Source organism: Mauremys mutica, chromosome 18 (assembly GCF_020497125.1).
Source record: "Mauremys mutica isolate MM-2020 ecotype Southern chromosome 18, ASM2049712v1, whole genome shotgun sequence".
NCBI lineage: Eukaryota > Metazoa > Chordata > Testudines > Geoemydidae > Mauremys > Mauremys mutica.
This window is the reverse complement of record NC_059089.1, coordinates 5734408-5757203: the sequence shown is the minus strand read 5'-3', so window position 1 is coordinate 5757203 and position 22796 is coordinate 5734408. Positions and strand designations below refer to the sequence as shown.

The window sequence follows — 22796 nt, the reverse complement described above, 5'->3', positions numbered from 1 at the left end:
TATTTACTTATTCCCATAATACAAGAACTAGGGGTCACCAAATTAAATTAATAGGCAGCAGGTTTAAAACAAATAAAAGGAAGTTCTTCTTCACGCAGCGCACAGTCAACTTGTGGAACTCCTTACCTGAGGAGGTTGTGAAGGCTAGGACTATAACAATGTTTAAAAGGGAACTGGATAAATTCATGGTGGCTAAGTCCATAAATGGCTATTAGCCAGGATGGGTAAAGAATGGTGTCCCTAGCCTCTGTTCGTCAGAGGATGGAGATGGATGGCAGGAGAGAGATCACTTGATCATTGCCCGTTAGGTTCACTCCCTCTGGGGCACCTGGCATTGGCCACTGTCGGTAGACAGATACCGGGCTAGATGGACCTTTGGTCTGACCCGGTACGGCCTTTCTTATGTTCTTATGCTTTGTTGACAAAACTGTGTAGTATAGACAAGGTCTGAGGTGGCAGAGGCAGGGAAACTCCCTACCACATCTTTAGACCCTTCATAATATGGTTACAGACCTAGAGATGCATAGGCACTGACTCCCACTCTACACGGGGTGTGTGTGTGTGTGTGCTCGACCCCTCCTCCGCCCCATGCCCACCCCTACTCCACCACTTCCTCCAAGCCCCCACCCTGCCTTTTCCTGCCCCCACTCCACCCCAGACCTCACCCCCACTTCACCCTTCCCGCAAGCCCCCACCCTGCCTCTTCCCGCCCCTGCTCTAATGATGTTTGAATCATTACTATCTATTGTACCATGAGACCCACAAACCATAAATACCTTACATTTATATAGTAAACCAGCTGAAAATTCTCAGGACAAAGAAGATGATTTTCTGACTGTGTTTACTGGTGGCCCTTGACAGTTGCCTTAGATAATTAAATAAATATCTGTAACTAGATAACCTCAGTATTTGCAGTGTTCAGCGTGTTTCCTACAGTAAATACAGAGAATCTCAAGAGAAGACCACATAATCTTACCTATTTACTCTAGGTAAAAATGGAAAGTTTTTAAAAGGCAATGCATAGACACATACACACCCCTCACCACACACAACTGTGCCACATGTGTGTAGTCAGTTCTGACAAAGCTAAAAAGCTGTAATACTGTAACATATTGCAAATTCTTTTAACACCAGAGTGGGATATTTTTAAATGGTCTTAAAATGAGGTCCACACAAAGAAAGCTTTAAAAAATGGTAAGGGAGCATTTCACACTCACCTGAACATGATCGGCCCAATTCTCCTGAGTCATGGTTTTCTAAAAAGACCAAAAAATCTCTAAAATATGTTTTTAAAGCATATTATACACATCAAGTGGAAATTTAACACATAGACAGCATTTATGACATAGGAATGCAATCTGGTATGCACTGAAAATCTCTGGGTTCTCATATATCATCATGAAGGGAACATTAGAAAAATATTGCTTAGATTAGTTAATTCAGAGAAATGTTTGAGTACAGCACAAGATTATTATCCAAACCTCAATCTGCACTTACAATATGAAGGCCACACAGAATCCTATCCAGATCATACTGAAGCTTCTCATATACCTTATAAAATAGAGATAATCCAACCAGACCTACTTTGTAGTGTGTGCAAAACTACAGATAACTTCCAACTGCACAGGTAGGTAAGACTGCTGAAAACTGAGACATTGCTGAACTCAGTAAAGCAACAGAATACTTAAATTTCATGATGCTTTTAGCACACCCAACACAATCTCCCAGAAACACTGGAGATGCCTCCATGCCTATTCAGGCTGCTGTTGAGCAACTGAATACTGCAAAAAATGTTCACATAGGTACCACGGAGAAGCGGCCCTCTAAAACATGAGTGTGCTTATATTCAGGGAATTAATGAGCTTTCCACAGGACAAATGGAAGGTACCCTTCCCCTGAACACCAGCCTTGTCTTTGTTAATGTACTTAGGATGACTACACTGCCAAACACGGTGGATCAATTCTGTCCTCCCTGAGACCCAAACCGTTGATTGGGAGAGCACCTCTTGCAGTTTACTGAACACCCTTAACTGCCACTGAAGTCAGTGGGAGTGGACGGCATTTGGTGCCTTGCAGGACTGGTCCCTATCGTAAATATAATAGTATAATAAAATATACCCATAATTCTGCACTAGATTTATCAGTCTATAATATCTCAGTCCAAGCTCTCATAAGAGTGATTTGAGTCTCAATGCCTTTCTGTATCACTACAGCATGACTACACTCTGCTTGCATACCAACCTCACGTTTCCAGCATCTCTATTTTATTGTTCAAATCACAACAAAAATAAATCCATCCGTACATTGTACAAACATACCTCAACAAACCTCTTGTAGAAGAGATATTTCAGAGATCCTAGGTGTCGCTGATTTATGACATTTGGACAGAGAGCTGAAACAAAAGAAAGGTCTTTAAGACAACACAACATATGAACTAGCTTGAAGCGTTCTTTTCTAGACAGTACTTTTTTTCTCCCCAATATAAAAATCACTTTAAATGATGCAAACACAGAAAGACACTATCCACACCTGAAACAAAGAGGGCCAGAAGCATCCTGGCCTTGCCTATATTAAAACTGCTAATTGTGTTTAAAACCAGATTAGCATTTGTAGTGTAAACAAGCCCATATATATATTTTGCAATTTGGCATGTGCTACTATAGGCAGTTTTCTGCTGCTGCTGCTTCCTCTCTCTCTCACTCTCTCATTCTCTCTCTCTCTCTTTTTTTTTTTTTTTTTTTTTGAGGGGGTGGTGAGAAAAATCATTTAAGCCTTTGCAATATATATACTGGACATAACATATATCCTAAACATCCAGGACACATTCCCATATAGATGAAAATGTACAAGAATTTAAAAGCTGGGGAGCACAAATTCAAAGAACAAATTCAAAAGAAAATAGAATTATTAACACCCCAAGCAGAAAGTCATAGGTTTGCAATAGACACACTACACACATCTTTGATGCACCAAGATGTTCCAGTAGCAAAACCAAGCTAATACAAAAGAGTAAAGTCAAGGGGTACATTTTCAAAAGTGCCCAAATGACTTAGGCTCCTAAATCTCATTGCCTTTCATGAGATTTAAGGTCATAAATCACCTTTAAAATGTGATTTAAGCCTTGTCTACACTACACAGTTTTCTCAACAAAAGGCACCTTTTGCTGACAAAACAGGGAAGGTGTACACTCTACAAAGCTACTTTTCGTGGCAAAACTCTGCTGTTTTGCTGAAAAAATAAAACCACCTCAGCGAGAGGCATTGAACTTTTTGCAGCAAAGTTAAAGCGACAAAACGTCAGCATAAACACTGCCGTTCATTATATCACCAGAACTGGCCTCACCCAGTATCCCATAATGCCCATCTTGACCTCTCTGCTCACTCTTTTGAACTCGGCTGCCCTGCATCTAGCTATTATGTTTTTTGCTAAATTGGCATAATAAATTAATAATAACAACTGTAATTCCCAGTTCTTATAGAATCATAGAAATTTAGGGCTGGAAGAGACCTTGAGAGCTCATCTAGTCCATCCCCCTGCACTGAGGCAAGACCAAGTAAACCGAGACAATCCCCAACAGGTGTTTGTCCCACCTGGGCATAAAAAGTTCCAAAGATGGGGATTCTACAACCTCCCTTGGAAGCCTGTTCCAGAGCTTAACTACCCTAATAGTCAAAGTTTTTCCTAATATCTAATCTAAATCTCCCTTACTGTAGATTAAGCCCATTACTTCTTGTCCTACCCTCAGTGGACATGGAGAACAACTGATCATCCTCTTTACAACATCCCTTAACATAGTGGAAAACTGTTATCAGGACCCCCTCAGTCATCTTTTCTCAAGATTAAACATGCCCATTTTTTTTAACCTTTCCTCATACGATAGGTTTTATCATGTTTGTTGCTCTCCTCTGGACTCCCTCCAATTTGTCCACATCTTTCCTAAAGCATGATGCCAAGAATCGAACGCAGTACTCCTGTCGAGACCTCACCAGAGCCGAGTAGACTGGGACAATTACCTCCCGTGTCTTTTACATATGACACTCCTGTTAATATACCAAGCATGATAATAGCGTTTTTCACAACTGCATCACATTGGTGGCTCATTTTCAATTTGTGATCCACTGTAACCTCCAGATCCTTTTATGCAATACTACCACCTAGCCAGTTATTCCCCATTGTGTAGCTGTGCATTTGATATTTCCTACTTAAGTGAAGTACTCTGCACTTGTTTTTATTGAATTTCGTCTTGTTGATTTCAGACCAATTCTCCAATCTGTCAATTCATTTTGAATTCTAAGCCTATCCTCCAAAGTGCTTGCAAGCCCTCCCACATTGGTGTCACCCACAAATTTTCTAAGCATATTCTCCACAGGGGGACCCCACTACATATGCCCTTCCCAGTCTGACAGAGAACTATTGATAAATACTCTTTGAGCACATTTCTTAAACCAGTTGTACACCCACTGTATAGTAATTTAATCTGGATCACATTTCCCCAGTTTGCTTATGAGAATGTCATGTCTAGGGCCCTACCAAATTCATGGCACATTTTGGTCAATTTCATGGTCATAGGATTTTAAAAATCATAAATTTCATGATTTCAGTTATTGAAATCTGAAATGTCATGGTGTTGTAACTGTAGGGATTCTGGCCCAAAAAGGAGTTGGGGGTGGGGGTGCAAGGTTATTGGGGGGGGGGGTTGCGGTACTACTCTTACTTCTGCTCTGCTGCTGGCAGCAGCGCTGCCTTCAGAGCTGGGCAGCTGGAGAGCGGCAGCTGCTGGCCGGGAGCCCAGCTCTGAAGGCAGAGCCGCCGCCAGTAGCAGCACAGAAGTAAGGATGGCATGGTATGGTGTTGCCACCCTTACTTCTGCGCTGATGTTGGCGAGGCACTGCCTTCAGAGCTGGGCACCCGGCCAACAGCCACCGCTCTCCAGCTGCCCTGCTCTGAAGGCAGCACAGATGTAAGGGTGGCAATACTGCGATTCCCTAAAATAACCTTGTGACCCCCCCTGCAACTCCTTTTTGGGTCAGGCCCCCCAATTTGAGAAACACTGGTGTCCCTCATGAAATCTGTATAGCATAGGGCAGGGGTCCTCAACCTTTTTCAACAAGCTATATAAACTCGAGGGCCCGGGGAGAGAGGGAGAGAGGAGAACACGTGGACTCTGGGCCGGGAGGGATGACCCTTGGGCATAGGCAGATCGACTTCTATTGGGGGGGAGGACTGGCAGGGCTTGAGCCACCTCTGCACAGCGGGGTTCAGGGAGGGAGCACCTCCCCACACCTGTCTGGGACATTGTGGGGGGCTGAAACCAAAAATATTACTCAAAAGGGGGGGACTCAGCTCAAAAATTTTGAAAACTGCTCAGGATGCGGGGATGGGGTAGCCAGGGGCTGTGTGCAGGCAGGGGGTAGCTCAGGGTGCAGGCAGGGGGCAGCTAGGGTCCGTGTATGGGCAGGGGTTTAGCTCAGGGTGCAGGCAGGGGACAGCTGGGGCTGTGTATGGGTGGGGGGAGCTCAGGGTTCAGGAAGAAGGATAGCTAGGGGCTGTGTGCCAGAAGGGCTCCCCCTGCGGTGGCTGCTCCCCAAGGGCTCTGCTAGCCCCAGAGCTGGGTCCCGCCACCCAGGCGGCTCTTACCAGTTGCCTGAGCAGTCAAAGAGGGCCGGAAGCCACAACCCTGGGCACCAGCAGCAGATGGGGGAATGCCACGGCTGCCCACTCCACGGCACCACCAGCCAGAGGAACAGCTGCCCCGCACTGCCTGGCTCTGGCTTCCCACCTACAACCTGGCCAGAGGGCTGGGCTGGGCCTGAGGAGGCCTGGGGGAGAGGAGAAGATGTGAGGGGGATGGAGCAGCCCCCAGACTGCCCCACCCTGGGAACGGCACTGCAGTTTGGGGGGCCAACACCCTTGTTCTCCCCCAGCTTCTCCCCACGGGGAGCACCAGGGCTTGGAGCTTCAGTCCCACATGGCTCCCAGCTTCAGCAGGAGGTGGGGAACCCTGGGGCTCCCGGCTTCAGCCGCACGCTGCTCCTGGCTTCGAGGGCAGGGGGCCCCCGCTGGTTTCAACCCTCCACACCACTCCTGGCTTGGGGAAGGGGGAGCACCGGTTTCAGCCCCACTCTGCTCCTGGCTTGGGGAAGGGGGACTTCAGCCTCGCGCCACTCCCAGCTTCAGCCCTGCAAGGGGGTGCTGGGGCTCCTGACTTCAGGCCCACAGGAGGTGCCAAGGTTCAGGGCACCGGGTGCCAGCCACGGGGCCCTGCAGCCTCCCTGAAAAGGCTCACAACCCCCCAGGGGGTCACAGACCCCCAGTTGAGGGCTGCTGCTATAGGGTAAAAGCACACAAAAGACCAGATTGTATGCAAAGAGATCAGATTTCACGGCCCGTGACGCGTTTTTCATGGCTGTGAATTTGGTAGGGCCCTAGCATGTGGGACTGTGTCAAAAGTCTGACTAAAATCAAGATGTAGCACATCATCTGCTTCCCCCTTACTCACAGCCAGTAACCCTGACAAAGGGCTTGGCTACACTCAAAACTCCAAAGCGCTGCCGCGGGAGCGCTGCCACGGGAGCGCTTTGAAGTGCGAGTGTGGTCGCGGCACCAGCGCTGGGAGAGAGCTCTCCCAGCACTGCACGTACTCCACCTCCCCGTGGGGATTAGCTTACAGCCACGCTCCCAGTGCTGGGAGAGAGCTCTCCCAGTGCTGCAGATACTCCACCTCCCCGTGGGGATTAGCTTACAGCCACGCTCCCAGTGCTGGGAGAGAGCTCTCCCAGTGCTGCAGATACTCCACCTCCCCGTGGGGATTAGCTCCCAGCGCTGGGGCACTGTTTACACTGGCGCTTTACAGCGCTGTAACTTGCTGCGCTCCGGGGGGTGTTTTTTCACACCCCTGAGCGAGAAAGTTGCAGTGCGGTAAAGTACCAGTGTAGCCAAGGCCAAAGATGGCAATTGGTTTAGCATGATTTCTTCTTCACAAAATCATGCTGGCTATTCCTTATAACCCTATTATCCTCCAAGTGCTTACAAGTTGATTGATAAATTGTTTTAGTAACTTTAGGCTGACTGGCCTTTAATTCACTGGGTCCTGTTTGTTACCCCTTTTAAAAAGAGGTGCTATGTTTGCTCTTCTCCAGTCCACTGGGACATTCACTTACTGTCCAGGAGTTCTCAAAAACAATTGCTAACGGTTCTGAGATTTAGATTCAGATTCAATTTAAGTACCCTAGGATTAATTTTCATCAGACCTTGCTGACTTCAATATATCTAACGTACCTAAATATTCTTTAATTTGTTCTTTCCCTATTTTGGCTTGTGTTCCTTCCTCCTTGTTAATATTAATTGTGTTGAGTATCAGGTGAGCCATAATCTTTCTGGTGAAGACAGAAGCGAAACTGGCATTAAATAGCTCAGCCTTCTTGATCTCACCAGTTATTAGCCCTTATTCCCTAGTCACTAGAGGACCTATACTTTATTTCATCTTTCTCTTCCTCCTAATGTATTTAAAGAACCTCTTCTTATTGCTTTTTATGTCTTCTGCTAGTTGTAATTCCTGTTGTGCCTTAGCCTTTCTGATTTTGTCCCTGCCTGCTCGTGCTATTCATTTGTATTCCTCCTTAGCAATGTGTCCATGTTTCCACATTTTGTAGGATTCCTTTTTGATTTTCAGGACGTTATAGAGCTCCTGATGGAGCCATATTAGCCTCTGTGACAGACCCAAACCAGTGGGGTACAAGAGTCTGGTCCTATTAATATCCAGGAAGTGCTAATCCACTGCTAAAGGACCTCCCCAGAGCCTAAGGGGAGGATCCACAGGTCTGGGATACTAACTAAGTACGTGGGACAGCCAATGAAAAAAACAGGATTGGGAGTGAGGTCATAGGGCCAAACGAAGGGAACCTGATGGGGACACCGAGCAGAGAACTCCGGACAACGCCCACTGCTCCTCGAAGGCGTCAAGGGAGCCAGTGGACGCCGCCCAGAGGAACTCTTTCCGGATGCGTGAACGGACGGAGAAGCGGAAATAGGCCCCACAGTCGGAGGAAATCCCGTCGGCCAACCTCCTCTCCCTGGTTTTGTAGATGGCTAGTTTGGCCAGGGCCAAGAGGAGGTTGACAAGGAGATCCCGCGACTTTGTGGGGCCACAGACGGGGAGTGCATAGATAAACAGGTGAGGGGAAAAGTGCAACCAAAAACGTAAGAGGAGAGCCAAGAGGAGCCGGAACAGGGGCTGCAACCTGGCGCACTCTAAATAAACGTGCGCCAGGGTCTCCTTCACGCCGCAGAAGGGGCAGGTGTCAGGGACAAGGGTAAACCACGCCAAGTATACGCCCGTGCTCACGGCCCCGTGAAGGAGCCGCCAACTGACATCCCCAGCGGGCCTCGGGACCAGGGCAGAATACAGGCTGGCCCACCGGGGCTCCTCACCCTCGAGAGGTGGCAGGAGGTCCCGCCATTTCGTATCGGGGCGGGACGCGAGGGTGAGGTAGTGAAGCGTGTGGAGCACGAGCGCGTACAGATGTTTTCTTGGCGCGGTCTGGAACAGAACCGGCTGCAGATCGGGCAGCCGGCTCGCAGCGAAAGGGCGAGGGGGTCGATTGGGTCCACGGGGCAGGAGCCCGATATAAAGGTCCACGGGGCCCGGGGTGGAAGGTGGGCGGGGCGTGCCCTCTCGCAGGACCGGGTCGAGGTAAGCCCGAGCAGCGGGCAGTAAAGCGGCCTTCACCTCCTGAAGTACGCGCCGGGGAGTACGAGGGCTGGAGAGCCCCATGCGCTGAGCGAGCGTCAGGGGATCCAGCCAGTCTCCCCGGTCGTAGTCCAGGAGGTCTCCGACCCTGGTGACTCCTGCCAAGATCAGCCTCTGGCGCACCGCGGGGGACTCCGCCACCTGCACACGGAGCTGGGGGTTGTGTAGCAGGGGCTCCGCGAGGAGATCGACCCCCACGGTGGCCGCCACGGACCTGGTCGTCGAAAAGAGCTTCCAGGTCCGGAGGAGGTCTTGGTAGAAGACTGGCAGCCCAGAGAGGTCTCGCAGAAGACCTCTCGGATGGAGATAAAAGAGTTGCCGGTCGTATCGGAGCCCTCGGAAGCGGCGGAGGAAGGCGTGCGCCAATACGCTCCATGCCGGACTACCCGCACCATACAGGAGCCTCTGCAGGGCCTGGAGGCGGAAGACGTGGACCTGAGTGCGCAGGCACTGCAGGCCCTGCCCCCCCTCCTCCAGGGGCAGGTGGAGGACCCCTGCAGAGACCCAGTGCGTCCCTGGCCAAAAGAACTCCAGAACCGCCGTCCGGAGGTTGGCCAGGAAATCCGGGGCCGGGACCAGGGTGTTGAGCCGGTACCAGAGCATGGACAGGACTAATTGATTCAGCACCAGCGCCCTCCCCCGGAGAGAGAGGCACCGGAGTAGTCCTGTCCATTTCCAGAGCCGCGCCCTCACCCCGTCCTCTAAACCATGCCAGTTCTCCGGCGGAGACGGATGCGTGGCAGAAAGGTATACGCCGAGATAGAGCAGCGGACCCGCGCTCCACCGGATGGCCTGAAGCGCGGGTGGGAGGGAGCTCGCCTGCCACCCGTCCCTGACCACCAGGCCAGAGCTCTTGACCCAGTTGACCCGGGCGGAGGAGGCCGCCGAATAAATGGCCTGGCAAGCCTCCACCCGCGCCAAGTCGCCCGGGTCCTGGACCACGAGGAGCACATCGTCGGCGTACGCCGACAGGACCAGCCGCAACTCCGGCTCCTGGAGCACCAACCCCATCAGCCTCCGACAGAGGAGACAGAGGAAGGGCTCGATCGCCAGAGCGTACAGCTGACCCGAGAGGGGACACCCCTGCCGTACTCCTCGCCCGAAGCTGACCGGCTCGGTCAGGGTCCAGTTGAGCCTGACCAGACACTCCACGGAAGCGTACAGCACCTGGAGAAAACCCACAAACTGGGGTCTGAAGCCAAACGCTTGCAGAGTGCCCAGGAGATACCCATGGTCCACCCTGTCGAACGCCTTCTCCTGATCCAGGGACAAGAGGGCGAAAGACAGACCATCCCTACACCCTAATTCCAGAAGGTCCCGGACCAGATACAAGTTATCAAAGATCGTGCGGCCCGGGACGGTGTAGGTCTGGTCTGGGTGGACCACGTCCGCCAGCACGGACCCTAGCCGCATCGAGATGGCCTTCGCAACGATTTTGTAGTCCGTGCTGAGGAGCGAGATGGGACGCCAATTCCGTAAATCGCGGAGGTCCCCTCTCTTTGGCAATAAGGCGAGCACGGCTCGCCTGCACGAGAGAGGGAGGACGCCGCCCTGCAAAGACTCGGCCCAGACGGTGACTAGGTCTGGGCCGAGGACGTCCCAGAACACGCGGTAGAACTCCACGGTCAGCCCGTCCGTGCCCGGAGATTTATTGGTGGGCATGCGACGGAGGGCTTCCGAGAACTCGGCCAGAGTGAGAGGCAGTGCTAGCCAGTCCCGGTCGCCCGTGCTGACCGTCGGGAGTCCGTCCCAGAGCACTTTGCAAGCGGCAGGATCGGTCGGATCCGGGGAGAAAAGAGCTGCGTAGAAGGCCCTGGCCCTCCCGCATATCTCCACCGGATCCGTGAGGGGGGTGCCGTCCTCCGCCAGGAGGCAGGTGACGTGCTTTTTGGCCCCCCTCCTTTTCTCCAGGGCATAGAAGAAGCGGGAGCCGCGATCCATCTCCCGAAGGAGGCGGATGCGGGATCGAACAAAGGCACCCCGGGCTCGATAATCCTCAAGGTCCCGGAGCTTCTCCCGCTTCTCCCGGCACGCTCCGCAGAGGGATGGATCCTCGGGGCTGGCGGCCAGACGCCTCTCCAGCTCCAAGACCTCCCGTTCCAACTGCTCTATTGCCACATCCCTCCGTCGGCTGGCGCCCTGGGTGTAGTCATGGCAGAAGAGCCGGGCGCGCACCTTCCCCAGGTCCCACCATCGCCACGCCGAGGGAAAGGCGCCCCTCTGCCCTCGCCAGACCAGCCAGAACTCCCGGAAGGACGCCACGAAGCCCACGTCCTCCAGCAAACTATTATTAAAGTGCCAATAGGCCGGCCCCGGCCTCTTTGCGCAGAGAGAGGCCGTCACGGTGGCGAGGTGGTGATCCGAAAAAGGGGCCGGCCGAATGCTATAGGAGTGGGCTCGTGAAAGGTGGAAACGTGACAGGTAAATGAGATCCAGCCGGGAGTGGCGCGACCGATGGGCCTCCACCCAGACGAAGGTGAACGTTGAGACGTCGTCCGGGTGGTGGTCGCGCCAGACGTCCACCAGGGAGCGGCGTTCGACGATCTCCCGGAGGACGTCCGCGGCGGCAGGACACTGCTCCAGGCACTCACGAGGATCCAGGGAGCCGAGGAAGGCGGATGCCTGCTGATAAAAACGCAACCTCTCCGGGCCCGATGTCGGGGCATAGACGTTGACGAGATTAACCACAAGCCCCTCCATGCGGACCCGGAGGTGCAGCAGGCGGCCCGGCACAGCCTCAGCGACCCCCACCTCGGGCCGTAGGTCGGGGGAGAACAGGGTCGCCACTCCTGCCAAGCGAACCGAGAGGTGGCTAAAGTAGACCCTGTCCCCCCACTCCAGCCGCCAGCTAGCTTCAGCGGCCGGATCCGTATGGGTCTCCTGCAGGAAAACCACAGAGTATCCCCCGTCCCGAAGGAAGGAGAGCACCTGGCTCCTGCAGAGACCCATCCTACAGCCCCAGGCGTTCAAAGCGGCAAAGATGATCGGCGCCATGAGGAGTGCTGGGGGGGATCCTCGCCGGCAGACACGCCCACAGCCTCCGTCAGGCCGCGCAGCAATCCGTGACCAAACCCGTAGGTGAGTAGAGAGTCATGGAAGAGGCAGACCTGCCGGTAGGCCGCGGCGGCCTGCTTCCTGGTCCCCTTACCCTCCCCCATGAGGGCCTTTGCGGCCCGGAGGATCAGATGGAAATCCCCCCACCGCTGGAGCGCAAGTTGGACTTTGTTACGGGAGCCACGGACGTCTTCAAGGAACTCCCAGAGCTCCTCCCTCAGCGCATGGGGGGGGCGGGGTAACGGATCGATGACCATCCCCCAGCGGGGCCCCCATCACAGCCCCGTGGCCCACCGAGGCGGGCAGGCAGGGGGCAGACCCTCGACGTGGCGTCCGATGGGCCGACGCCACGCGGTCTGCCCCGCTCCCCAGTTCAACAAGGGGCGGCGGAAGGAGAACAGCAGCCCCTGATGGGTCAGGGCAGGGAAAAATAACTAAGGCCGCGCCCTGGGGAGTATCCCCAGGGGCGGCAATGGCATCACGGGAGGTGGAGGGGACAAGGGTGGGGCCAGGGGTCGGTTGGCCCACACCCAAGAGGGACACCCCCTGGGCAGCGGGGCATCGGCCGTCGCCTCAATGGGCTCGGCAGCTGTCAGTGAGGTGCCACCTGCAGCCGGGCTGATGGAAGACCCCAGGGGACCCTCAGAGGCAGGAGCAGAAGCAGTAGTCAGGGGAAGGGAACCCAGGGACAGGGGGACCGAGGTGAGGTCACACAGATCGAGGCCCGTTTGCAAAGGGTCGTCCTCCCCCTGTGTAACCGGGGTCAGACCCAGGGCCTCGATCTCCTCATAGATGGAGGGGAGATCGCTGTCTGCCACCCCGGGGCCCTCCCCGCCAACACCCGAAGCGACGCCCACCTCAGCGCTCGCGGGGGCTGCGGATGGCAAGTGGGCAAGAGGGGATCCCTCGGGGGCTTCCTCGGGAAGGGACCCCGGAGGAGGGGCAGCGTCACCGTCCGGTGCTGCCACGTCGTGCCCAGCCGGCACCACAAAACGGGCGTCGTCAGGGGGCAAGGCGGAAGGCTCGTCATCAGAGACCCCCTTCCTGCTCTTCCGGGGGGTCTCCGAATCCGAAAGACGTAATGGGGCCTGAGCCTTCTGCTTGCCCCGCTTCCCCTGTACTAAGGACCAGCCCTCCATGGCATCATCCGGGTCAGGTCAGGGGTCAGGTCTGGGGGCAAGGGCAGCGGCTTAGGGACTCGGGGAGGCAATGGAGGGGCAACAGGAACGAGGGAGGAGTCTCCCTGGGGCGGGCCCTCTCCCATGCCCGGCGATATCTCCGCCACACCCTCCTCCACAGCGGTGGACCGAGAAGGAGGAGGGGCAGCTCCAGGTGCCGGGGGGCCAGGGGCACTGGCGGTGACAGGGCCAGCGCCTTGCCGGGACTCGGGGGTCCCGGACGCTCCTCCGTGCCGGGCCAAGGGGCAGTCCCTCCGGACGTGCCCCATCGCCTGGCAGAGGTAGCACCGGGCCTCCCCCATCGAGTAATGCACCCGGTAGCGGGCTCCCTGGTAGGGGACCACAAAGGACCCCTCAAGCGCCTCTCCGTCACGTGCCGCCGGCGGCAGTTGAAGCTGCACTTGCCGGCGGAACGAGAGGACGTGACAGAGGGCGGGGTCCTTGCAGCCCAACGGGAGAGGGCTGATGATGGAGATAGGGCGCCCCAGGGCAGAAAGGGCGGGCAGCAGGGCGGGATGGAAGTCAGGATCAAGCGGATCCCCAGGTCTTCCAAGGGCTCCAGGGGTACGAACACGCCCCCCACCACCAGACCCGCTTCTACCGCCTCCTGGGTGGCGGCCTCCAATGCCAGGAAGAAGACTACCCTCCCGTACATTTTGGAGGCCGCCACGATGGCCGTGGGCCCCACCACCCTCGCCAACACCCGCACGTAGGTCTCCACATGGGGCGAGGCGGGCACCAGGAGGCAACGGATGCCATGCTTCCTGGTCAAGGTGGGGAAGGGGCCCCAGCCGCTATAGATGGAAGCGGAAGTGGTGTTTGGAGGAGCAGCGGCAGGCGGGGGGGCTGCCGCCACCTGGGCGTACGCCCTGGGGGCCGGAGGGACACCTGCGGAGCTGGTGGAGGGAGCAGCGGGGAGGGATGTCGCGGCCGATAGCGGGGACGCAGCAGCGGGGGCAGTCCCCGCCATGGAGGGCTTGGTCTTTTTAGCGGGGCCCTTACCCTTCTTCCCACCCCGACCTTTCCCACCGGCTGGGGGGGCTCCCCCCGAATCAGAAGGGGCGAAGGACGTGGCAGCAGCGGACGTCTCCCCGGTACTCGCCGCTGCAGGTGCCCCAGCGGGGGCGGTGGCAGGTAGACCGGCAGCGGCGGTCGAGGTAGAGGCTCGGGGAATGGACATGGGGGTTTCCGGAGGAGGGGCGGTGGGAGCATCGCGAGGGGTCTCCCCCGCCGCGTCCCCCGCCATAACGAGAGCGGGGAGGGGGACAAACAGCGAGGGGAGGGGAGGGAAAGGAGGCGACCACCCCTCCCCGCTAGGCTGCAGGCAGGGGAGGAGGGTGCCAGAAAGGGAAGGCTAAAGGGGCGTGGGGAGCAATCGAGGACCCAGGGGCAGGAGGGTGGCAGGTCACCGACCCAGAGGGGAATTCCGGCTCCTCTAGTTACACTGGGGGATCAGGGGGGCTAACAGCATAGGGGGGTGCAGTGAACAAGGGCAAACTCAAATGGGGGAAGAGCACAAGCGCATGGAAGGGGGCATGGGCGCACGAGGGGAGGGGCCAATCAGGGCTGGGGAAGCACAGGGAGGGGGGGGAAAGTCGAGCTAGGAGTGGGGCAGAGGGACCACGGGGTAGCTGCAGGGCTGGAGCAGGACAATCAGGGCCACAGAGGAAATGGGTGGGGCAGACAAATGTGGCAAAGGAGAGGGGGCCAAGGCCAAGGGGGTGGGGGTGGGGGGTGCGCCCACGGGCACTTGTGCAAAAAGTCAATTGTAGCTGGCTGCTGCTGCAGGCCCAAATGGAGGAAGTGGGTGTGGCAAGCCAGGTGAACAGCTCAGTCCCAGAGGCAGGAGATTGAGATAGAGAGAAAACAGCCAGCGGGGGTGGTGGAGGGGGCGAAGGGGGACACGGATGGACCGGGGGCAGGCTCCACGCCACACCCCCGGTGCCCCAACAGACACAGTCCAAACCCCCACCACAAGAGCACAGTCCGAAAAATACTCAGTCCTCAAGTGCCCCCTCCACGGTGGTCTGCAGAGTCTCTATGAGGTCCTCCAGCAGCAGGTGGTCCTCTCCTTCTCCTCCTCCTCCTCCTCGGGGCTCCAGCAGCTCCCCAGTAGCAAACACAGCAGCTCCAGCAGCTCCAGGCAGTGGTCTGGTGGCCAGGCAGGAGGGACCCCGCTCAGAAGAAGGTGGTGGTGGAGCCCTCAGCAACAAGGGCTGGAGCTGGGGTCCCTCACTCCCCTCCTCTGGGGAGCAGGCCAGCAGGCCCCCCCAAGGAGCTGTGGGTGGAGTAACAGCAGCAACTAAGGCCTTGTCTACACTACAGGACTATTTCGAATCTACTTAAGTCGAATTTGTGGATTCGACCTTATGAAGTCGAATTTGTGTATCCATACTAAATACACAAATTCGAACTTCTGAGTCCACATTCACGGGGCCAGCGTCGACTTTGGAAGCGGTGCACTGTGGGAAGCTATCCCACAGTTCCCGCAGTCCCCGCTGCCCATTGGAATGCTGGGTAGAGCTCCCAATGCCTGCTGGGGGAAAAAATGTGTCGAGGGTGGTTTTGGGTAACTGTCGTCATCGAACCGTCAATCACGCCCTCCCTCCATGAAAGCGCCGGCGGGAAATCTGTTCGCGCACTTTTCTGGTCGGTTACAGCGCGGACGCCACAGCACTGCGAGCATGGAGCCCGCTGCGATCATCGCTGCACTTATGGCCGTTGTCAACTCCTCACACCTTATCGTCCACCTCTTCCACAGCCAGCTGATGAGAAATCGGGCGAGGAGGCTCCGGCAGCGCGGTGAGGAGAGTGGCGCAGGCCTCTCACAAAGCAGGGTACGCCGCGCCGTGGAGATCATGGTGGCAATGGGTCAAGTTCATGGTGTGGAATGGCGATTCTGGGCCCGGGAAACAAGCACGGACTGGTGGGACCGCATAGTGCTGCAGGTCTGGGACGAATCACAGTGGCTGCGAAACTTCAGGATGCGTAAGCGTACTTTCCTTGAACTCTGTGACTTGCTGTCCCCTGCCCTGAAGCGCCAGGACACCCGGATGCGAGCAGCCCTGACTGTGCAGAAGCGAGTGGCCATAGCCCTCTGGAAACTTGCCACGCCAGACAGCTACCGGTCAGTAGCGAACCACTTTGGCGTGGGCAAATCTACCGTGGGGGTTGCTGTGATTCAAGTAGCCCACGCAATCGTTGAGCAACTACTCTCAAAGGTAGTGAACCTGGGAGACGTCCAGGTCGTCATAGATGGCTTCGCCGCGATGGGATTCCCAAACTGCGGTGGGGCTATAGATGGGACTCACATCCCTATCCTGGCACCAGCCCACCAGGCCAGCGAGTACATTAACCGAAAGGGCTACTTTTCCATGGTGCTGCAAGGACTGGTGGACCATAGGGGACGTTTTACCAACATCAACGTCGGGTGGGCGGGCAAGGTTCATGACGCGCGTGTGTTCAGGAGCTCTGGTCTCTTTAGACGCCTCCAGGCAGGAACTTTCTTCCCGGACCACAAAATAACGGTTGGGGATGTGCAGATGCCTACAGTGATCCTCGGGGACCCAGCCTACCCGCTAATGCCCTGGCTCATGAAGCCCTATACAGGCGCCCTGGACAGAGAGAAGGAACTCTTCAACTACCGGCTGAGCAAGTGCAGAATGGTGGTGGAGTGTGCTTTCGGACGTCTCAAGGGGAGATGGCGGAGCTTACTCACTCGCTCGGACATCAGCGAAAAGAATATCCCCGTAGTTATTGCTGCTTGCTGTGTGCTCCACAATCTCTGTGAGAGCAAGGGCGAGACCTTTTTGGCCGCTTGGGAGGTTGAGGCAAATCGCCTGGCTGCTGTTTACGATCAGCCAGACACCCGTGCTGAGAGAATATCCCAGCGGGAAGCGATATGCATCAGGGAGGCTTTGAAAGCGAGTTTCCTCGCAGAGCAGGGTAACCTGTGACTGTCCACTTGATTTTAAGAGAGCCTGATCATAAACCAAGTTTCCCCCACTTCCGAAGGACGTTTTAAAACTAAGGACATGTTTTAGTAATTAATAAGAAATCTTTCGTTGACTTTGCATTTCTGTTTCCTGGTTGAAACATGGAAGCATTCTGTGCTGGGTAAGGTGTGCACTGATGGGTGGGTTTGCAGGAAGGGGCGAGGGGTGCCGTCTTTGGATAGGGGTTAACATGACGGCTGTGGGTTTGGGCGTTGGAAGGGGTGAGGGGTGTAGGGGAAGGGTGAGTATCTGCCCCTGGATGAGGTCTCTTTTTGGGGCTCAGGGCACCGGGGAGGATCGTGACTACGGTCCAAGTGCATGTGAAGGGAAGCCTGCCTTTACATTCGGGGACGGCAGGCACCAGGACCCTGCACAAGCATACACATCAAGGAAAGACCCGGGGCAGCATACACCACACAGACTGTCCCTGGTGCCTAGTGACTGCAGTCTGTGTGTGCCCTGCAGTTGACCCTGCAGCCAAGTCTGTAGCATGGCACTGTGGGCTATGCACTGAAATTACAATTCCCCCCCCCACACACACACAACAACAGAAAGTCTTCTGACACCAGAAACGTGACGGAAACAGTCAGTAACACCAAACCGCTTTTAGTAATGTAGTACACAGTGGGGGGTTTGAACTTGGAGTTGGGACTGGTTGATGCTGTAAGGAAAGAGCTTGTACAAATTTACAGCGCGAGAGTTGTCTCGAACATTATCGGTGTGCTGCGGTGCAGGGACAGTTCTCACGGCCCCTACCGCCCCTCCTTCTTGTAACTTTGGGTGAGGGGGGGACAGGACTTCCTGGCGTTGGAGGGCGGTTGCAGATGCACTGCAGGGGGGCTCTCTCCTCCTGCCTGCGGTCTTGCAGAACATCTACAAGGCGCCGGAGCGTGTCCGTTTGCTCCCTCATTAGCCCAAGCAGCGTTTGAGTCGCCTGCTGGTCTTCCTGCCGCCACCTATCCTCCCGTTGACACAGGCTCTCCCTCCACTGTCTCTGCTCTGCCGCCTCCGCTCTGGAGCTGGCCATCAGTTCCTGGAACATGTCGTCCCTAGTCTTTTTCTTTCGGCGTCTAATCTGAGCCAGCCTCTGCGAGGGGGATGCCGGGGCAGTCCGGGAAGGAGCCGAAGCTGTGTGATGCGAAAAAGTAGGTGATTTCCTTGAACAAATACATGTTTGCCAACAGTAAACACAGTCTAGTCAGTTTCAGTTAAGAAGACCAAAGAGGGAACCAAGTCTCATGAGATCTCAGAACTAGTCCGAGATTTCGGAATACGCTCTCATTGGCGGCGCCATTGCACTGGATAGCGCACAAGTGAGGAAAGACAGCTGCATCCCTCTTGCACAAAGTCCTGGTAAGCCTTACAGTACAGAGTGCTTATCAGTTAGTGCTTAGCTGTGCTCTCCTGCTGGAGGCAATGTGCAAAGCAGAAAAGATGACCGTTTTGCGGCCCCTCCCGCCAGTGCACGGGAAAGATCACTGTATGCTTTTCCTCTGTGGCCTCCAACACGTGGCTGTTAAGCGAGGGTCATTCTTATGCAAAGTAAAACTCTGTTAAGCGAGGGTCATTCTTATGCAAAGTAAAAGTCTACCATTCACAATAGTAACAGTATACTAATTCCACTAATTAGATGCAGCACTTCCACAACGACATCACCCTGAGGCGTGTCAGGCGGACTGAGAGAGAGCGGATGCTAACAGAAGCCCTGCACAGACCAGGACCATACGCTGCCATGCTCGTCGAGGCGATGGTCCCCCTTTACCTGAGGATGGCCTGGCGCGGAAGAGTGTGCTTCAACGGAGCACCCAACAAGGCACCTCTACCAAGGAACCTCCTGCTGAGGCTTTTCCAGCTGCTCTCTGAGAGCTTTTTTGAACTGTCCCCAGAGGACTATTGCTCCATTCCTGTATGTGTAGACCTGCTGTTTGTATAGCTCCTATATGTGTAGACCTGCTGTTTGTATAGTTTCATATTTAAAATTTTTTGTATAGTATAGTATAATTTTTGTATAGTATTTCTATTTTTTCTATTTTTTATATAGTATTTCTATTTTTTATATATATCCCTGTTTCTTAAAAAAATAAATGTTTCCCTGTTTGTAGCACTTACCGCCTGATCCTTCCCCTGATTCCGAGTCCGGGTTAACGGGCGGGGACGGTTGGTAGGGGATCTCTGTGAGGGTGATGAAGAGATCCTGGCTCTCAGGGAAAGCGGGAGTGGGTTCGATGTCGCCTGCGCCGTCCTCAAAAGACCCTTCCTCATCTTCCCCATCGGCGAACAGGCAGGAGGAACTGTCCCGGTACACTATTCCGTCCTCAGAGTCCACCGTCACTGGTGGGGCACTGGTGGCAGACCCACCTAGAATGGCATGCAGTGCCTCGTAGAAGCGGCATGTCTGGGGCTTGGCTCCGGAGCGTCCGTTTGCCGCTCTGACTTTTTGATACCCTTGTCTTAGGTCCTTCACTTTCACGCGGCACTGCATCGCATCCCGGCTGTATCCTTTCTCTTTCATGGCTTTAGAGACCTTCTCGAAGGTCTTCGCGTTCCGCTTGTTGGAGCGCAGCTCCGAGAGCACAGACTCCTCGCCCCACACAGCAATCAGATCCTGGACTTCCCGGTCACTCCATGCTGGGGACCTCGTTCTATTCTGGGATTGCCCGGACTCCTCTGCTGGAGAGCTCTGCATCGTTGCAGGTGCTGCGGAGCTCGCCCCGATGTGCAACCAGAACGTCAGATTCAAACCGCCCAGACAGGAAAATGAATTCAAATTTTCGCGGGTCATTTCCTGTGTGGCTGGCCACAGAATCCAAGCTCGGACTGCTGTCCAGAGCATCAACAGAGTGGTGCACTGTGGGATAGCTCCCGGAGCTGCTAAGTTCGATTAGCATCCACACCTAGCCTAATTCGAGCTAGCCATGTCGAATTTAGTGTTACTCCACCTGCCGGGGTGGAGTACCAAATTCGAACTAAAGAGCCCTCTAGTTCGAATTAAATGGCTTCCTGGTGTGGACGGTTGAGCGGTTAGTTCGAATTAACGCTGATAAATTCGAATTAAAGTCCTAGTGTAGACCAGGCCTAAGCCAGCCAGCAAGCAGATACCAGAGAAAGGGAGTGGGTGGTGGTGTCTAGCCTGGCCAGGGGAGCAGCTAGAGCAGCAGCAGCAGCGAGGGCCCAAGCAGGAACGGCAGCAGCAACAGCAGCAGCCCTCTCCCTCCTACCCTCTACAGCAGAGTAGCAGAAGGGAGGTCTTCTGGCCACTGGACAAAGAGTTTTCTGTTCCCTGAGTGACCAGAGCAGGGGCTGCACTAGAGTAATCAGGAACTGTTCGAACCAATTAAGGCAGCCAGGCTGATTAGAACCCCTGCAGCCAATCAAGGCAGGCTAATCAGGGCACCTGGGTTTAAAAAGGAGCTCACTCCAGTCAGGTGAGGAGGAGCCAGAGGAGAGGAAGTGCGTGGGAGGAGCTGGGAGCAAGAGGCACAAGGAGCTGAGAGTGAGGGGGTGCTGCTGCTGCTGGAGGACTGAGAAGTACAAGCGTTATCAGGCACCAGGAGGAAGGTCCTGTGGTGAGGATAAAGAAGGTGTTTGGAGGAGGCCATGGGGAAGTAGCCCAGAGAGTTGTAGCTGTCATGCAGCTGTTACAGGAGGCACTCTAGACAGCTGCAATCCACAGGGCCCTGGGCTGGAACCCGGAGTAGAGGGCGGGCCCGGGTTCCCCCCAAACCTCCCAACTCCTGATCAGACACAGGAGGAGTTGATCCAGACTGTGGGGAAGATCACTGAGGTGAGCAAATCTGCCAATAAGCACAGGACCCACCAAGGTAGAGGAGGAACTTTGTCACACCTCTTACTATTCTTGCTATCTTTCTTTTGCATACGGATAGTTTGTAGTTGTGCCTTTGATACTATCTTCTTGAAAAACTATCAGGTCTCCCAAACACCCTTTTCCCTCAGAATTTCTCACCATGGGACCTTACCTACCAGTTCTTTGAGTTTGTTGAAGTCTGGTTTTTTTGAAGGCCATTGTCCTTATTCTGCTGTTCTCACTCCTTCCTTTCTTTAGAAACATGACATCTTATAATTTCGTGATCACTTTCACCCAAATTGCCTTTAGATTTGCAACCAATTCCTCTCTGGCACTCAGAATTGAGTCTGAAATGGCTGCCCCCTGGTTATACAGCACTTTTCATCAGCAGATTCCTAAGCAGGTCAATATCATTATCCCCATTTTACAAATGAGGACACAGACACAAAGAGGTAGAGTGACTTGCCCATAGTTACACAGACCAGTGACAGAGCAGGAAATTGAACTCAGGTCTACTGAGTCCCAGCACAGTGCCCTCTCCAAGATAGCATAAGACAATCTATTGCAGTGGCTCTCAACCTTTTTTTTTTACTGGTGACCCCTTTCACATAGCAAGTCTCTGAGTACGACCTCCCTTATGAATTAGGAAGCAAAGCAGGGTTTGGGGTTTTATAGATTCTAGGGCTGGAAGGGACCTCGAGAGGTCATCGAGTCCAGTCCCCTGCCCTCATGGCAGGACCAAATACTGTCTAGACCATCCCTGATAGACATTTATCTAACCTATTCTTAAATATCTCCAGAGATGGAGATTCCACAGCCTCCCTAGGCAATTTATTCCAGTGTTTAACCACCCTGACAGGTAGGAACTTTTTTCTAATGTCCAACCTAAACCTCCCTTGCTGCAGTTTAAGCCCATTGCTTCTTGTTCTATCCTTAGAGGCTAAGGTGAACAAGTTTTCTCCCTCCTCCTTAAAATACCCTTTTAGATACCTGAAAACTGCGATCATGTCCCCTCTCAGTCTTCTCTTTTCCAAACTAAACAAACCCAATTCTTTCAGCCTCCCTTCATAGGTCATGTTCTCTAGACCTTTAATCATTCTTGTTGCTCTTCTCTGGACCCTCTCCAATTTCTCCACATCTTTCTTGAAATGCGGTGCCCAGAACTGGACACAATACTCCAGCTGAGGCCTGACCAGCGCAGAGTAGAGCAGAAGAATGACTTCTCGTGTCTTGCTCACAACACACCTGTTAATGCATCCCAGAATCACGTTTGCTTTTTTTTGCAACAACATCACACTGTTGACTCATATTTAGCTTGTGGCCCACTATAACCCCTACATCCCTTTCTGCCGTACTCCTTCCTAGACAGTCTCTTCCCATTCTGTATGTGTGAAACTGATTGTTCCTTCCTAAGTGGAGCACTTTGCATTTGTCTGTATTAAACTTCATCCTGTTTACCTCAGACCATTTCTCCAATTTGTCCAGATCATTTTGAATTATGACCCTATCCTCCAAAGCAGTTGCAATCCCTCCCAGTTTGGTATCATCTGCAAACTTGATAAGCGTATTTTCTATGCCAATAGCTAAGTCGTTGATGAAGATATTGAACAGAGCCGGTCCCAAAACAGACCCCTGCAGAACCCCACTTGTTATACCTTTCCAGCAGGATTGGGAACCATTAATAACTACTCTCTGAGTACGGAATCTATCCTGTCTCCCACGATTTTCCAAAGATAATAGCTAGAGGCTCAGACACCTCCTCTATTAGCTCCTTGAGTATTCTAGGGTGAAGGTTGACAGCTTGTGACCCCCCCATGTAATAACCTCGTGACCCCCTGAGGGGTCCCGACTCCCAGTTTGAGAGCCCCTGATTTATTGTAAGCGCTTTGGAGAAGGGGCCATACTTTCATTATGTGTTTGTACGGTCCTGGGCATGCTTCATGGCTGAGGTTCCTACGCATCAGCACAAAGCAAATCCTGCATCTTGGCAGGGTTAGACTAGATGACCCCTGTGG

At 54.2% G+C, this 22796-nt stretch overlaps 1 protein-coding gene across 8 annotated transcripts in view; it reads right to left on the bottom strand.

The window, feature by feature from the left end:
- Positions 1–22796, bottom strand: part of EXD3 (exonuclease 3'-5' domain containing 3) — a 614390-nt gene that overhangs the window by 380271 nt on the left and 211323 nt on the right. For all 8 annotated transcript variants that reach the window (XM_044992564.1, XM_044992566.1, XM_044992568.1 and 5 more), the window contains 2 exons: positions 2319–2392; positions 1218–1256 (listed from right to left, as the gene is read on the bottom strand). In XM_044992564.1, the coding sequence (XP_044848499.1) occupies positions 1218–1256; positions 2319–2392 (113 nt within the window). The remainder of the gene's footprint in view (positions 1–1217; positions 1257–2318; positions 2393–22796) is intronic.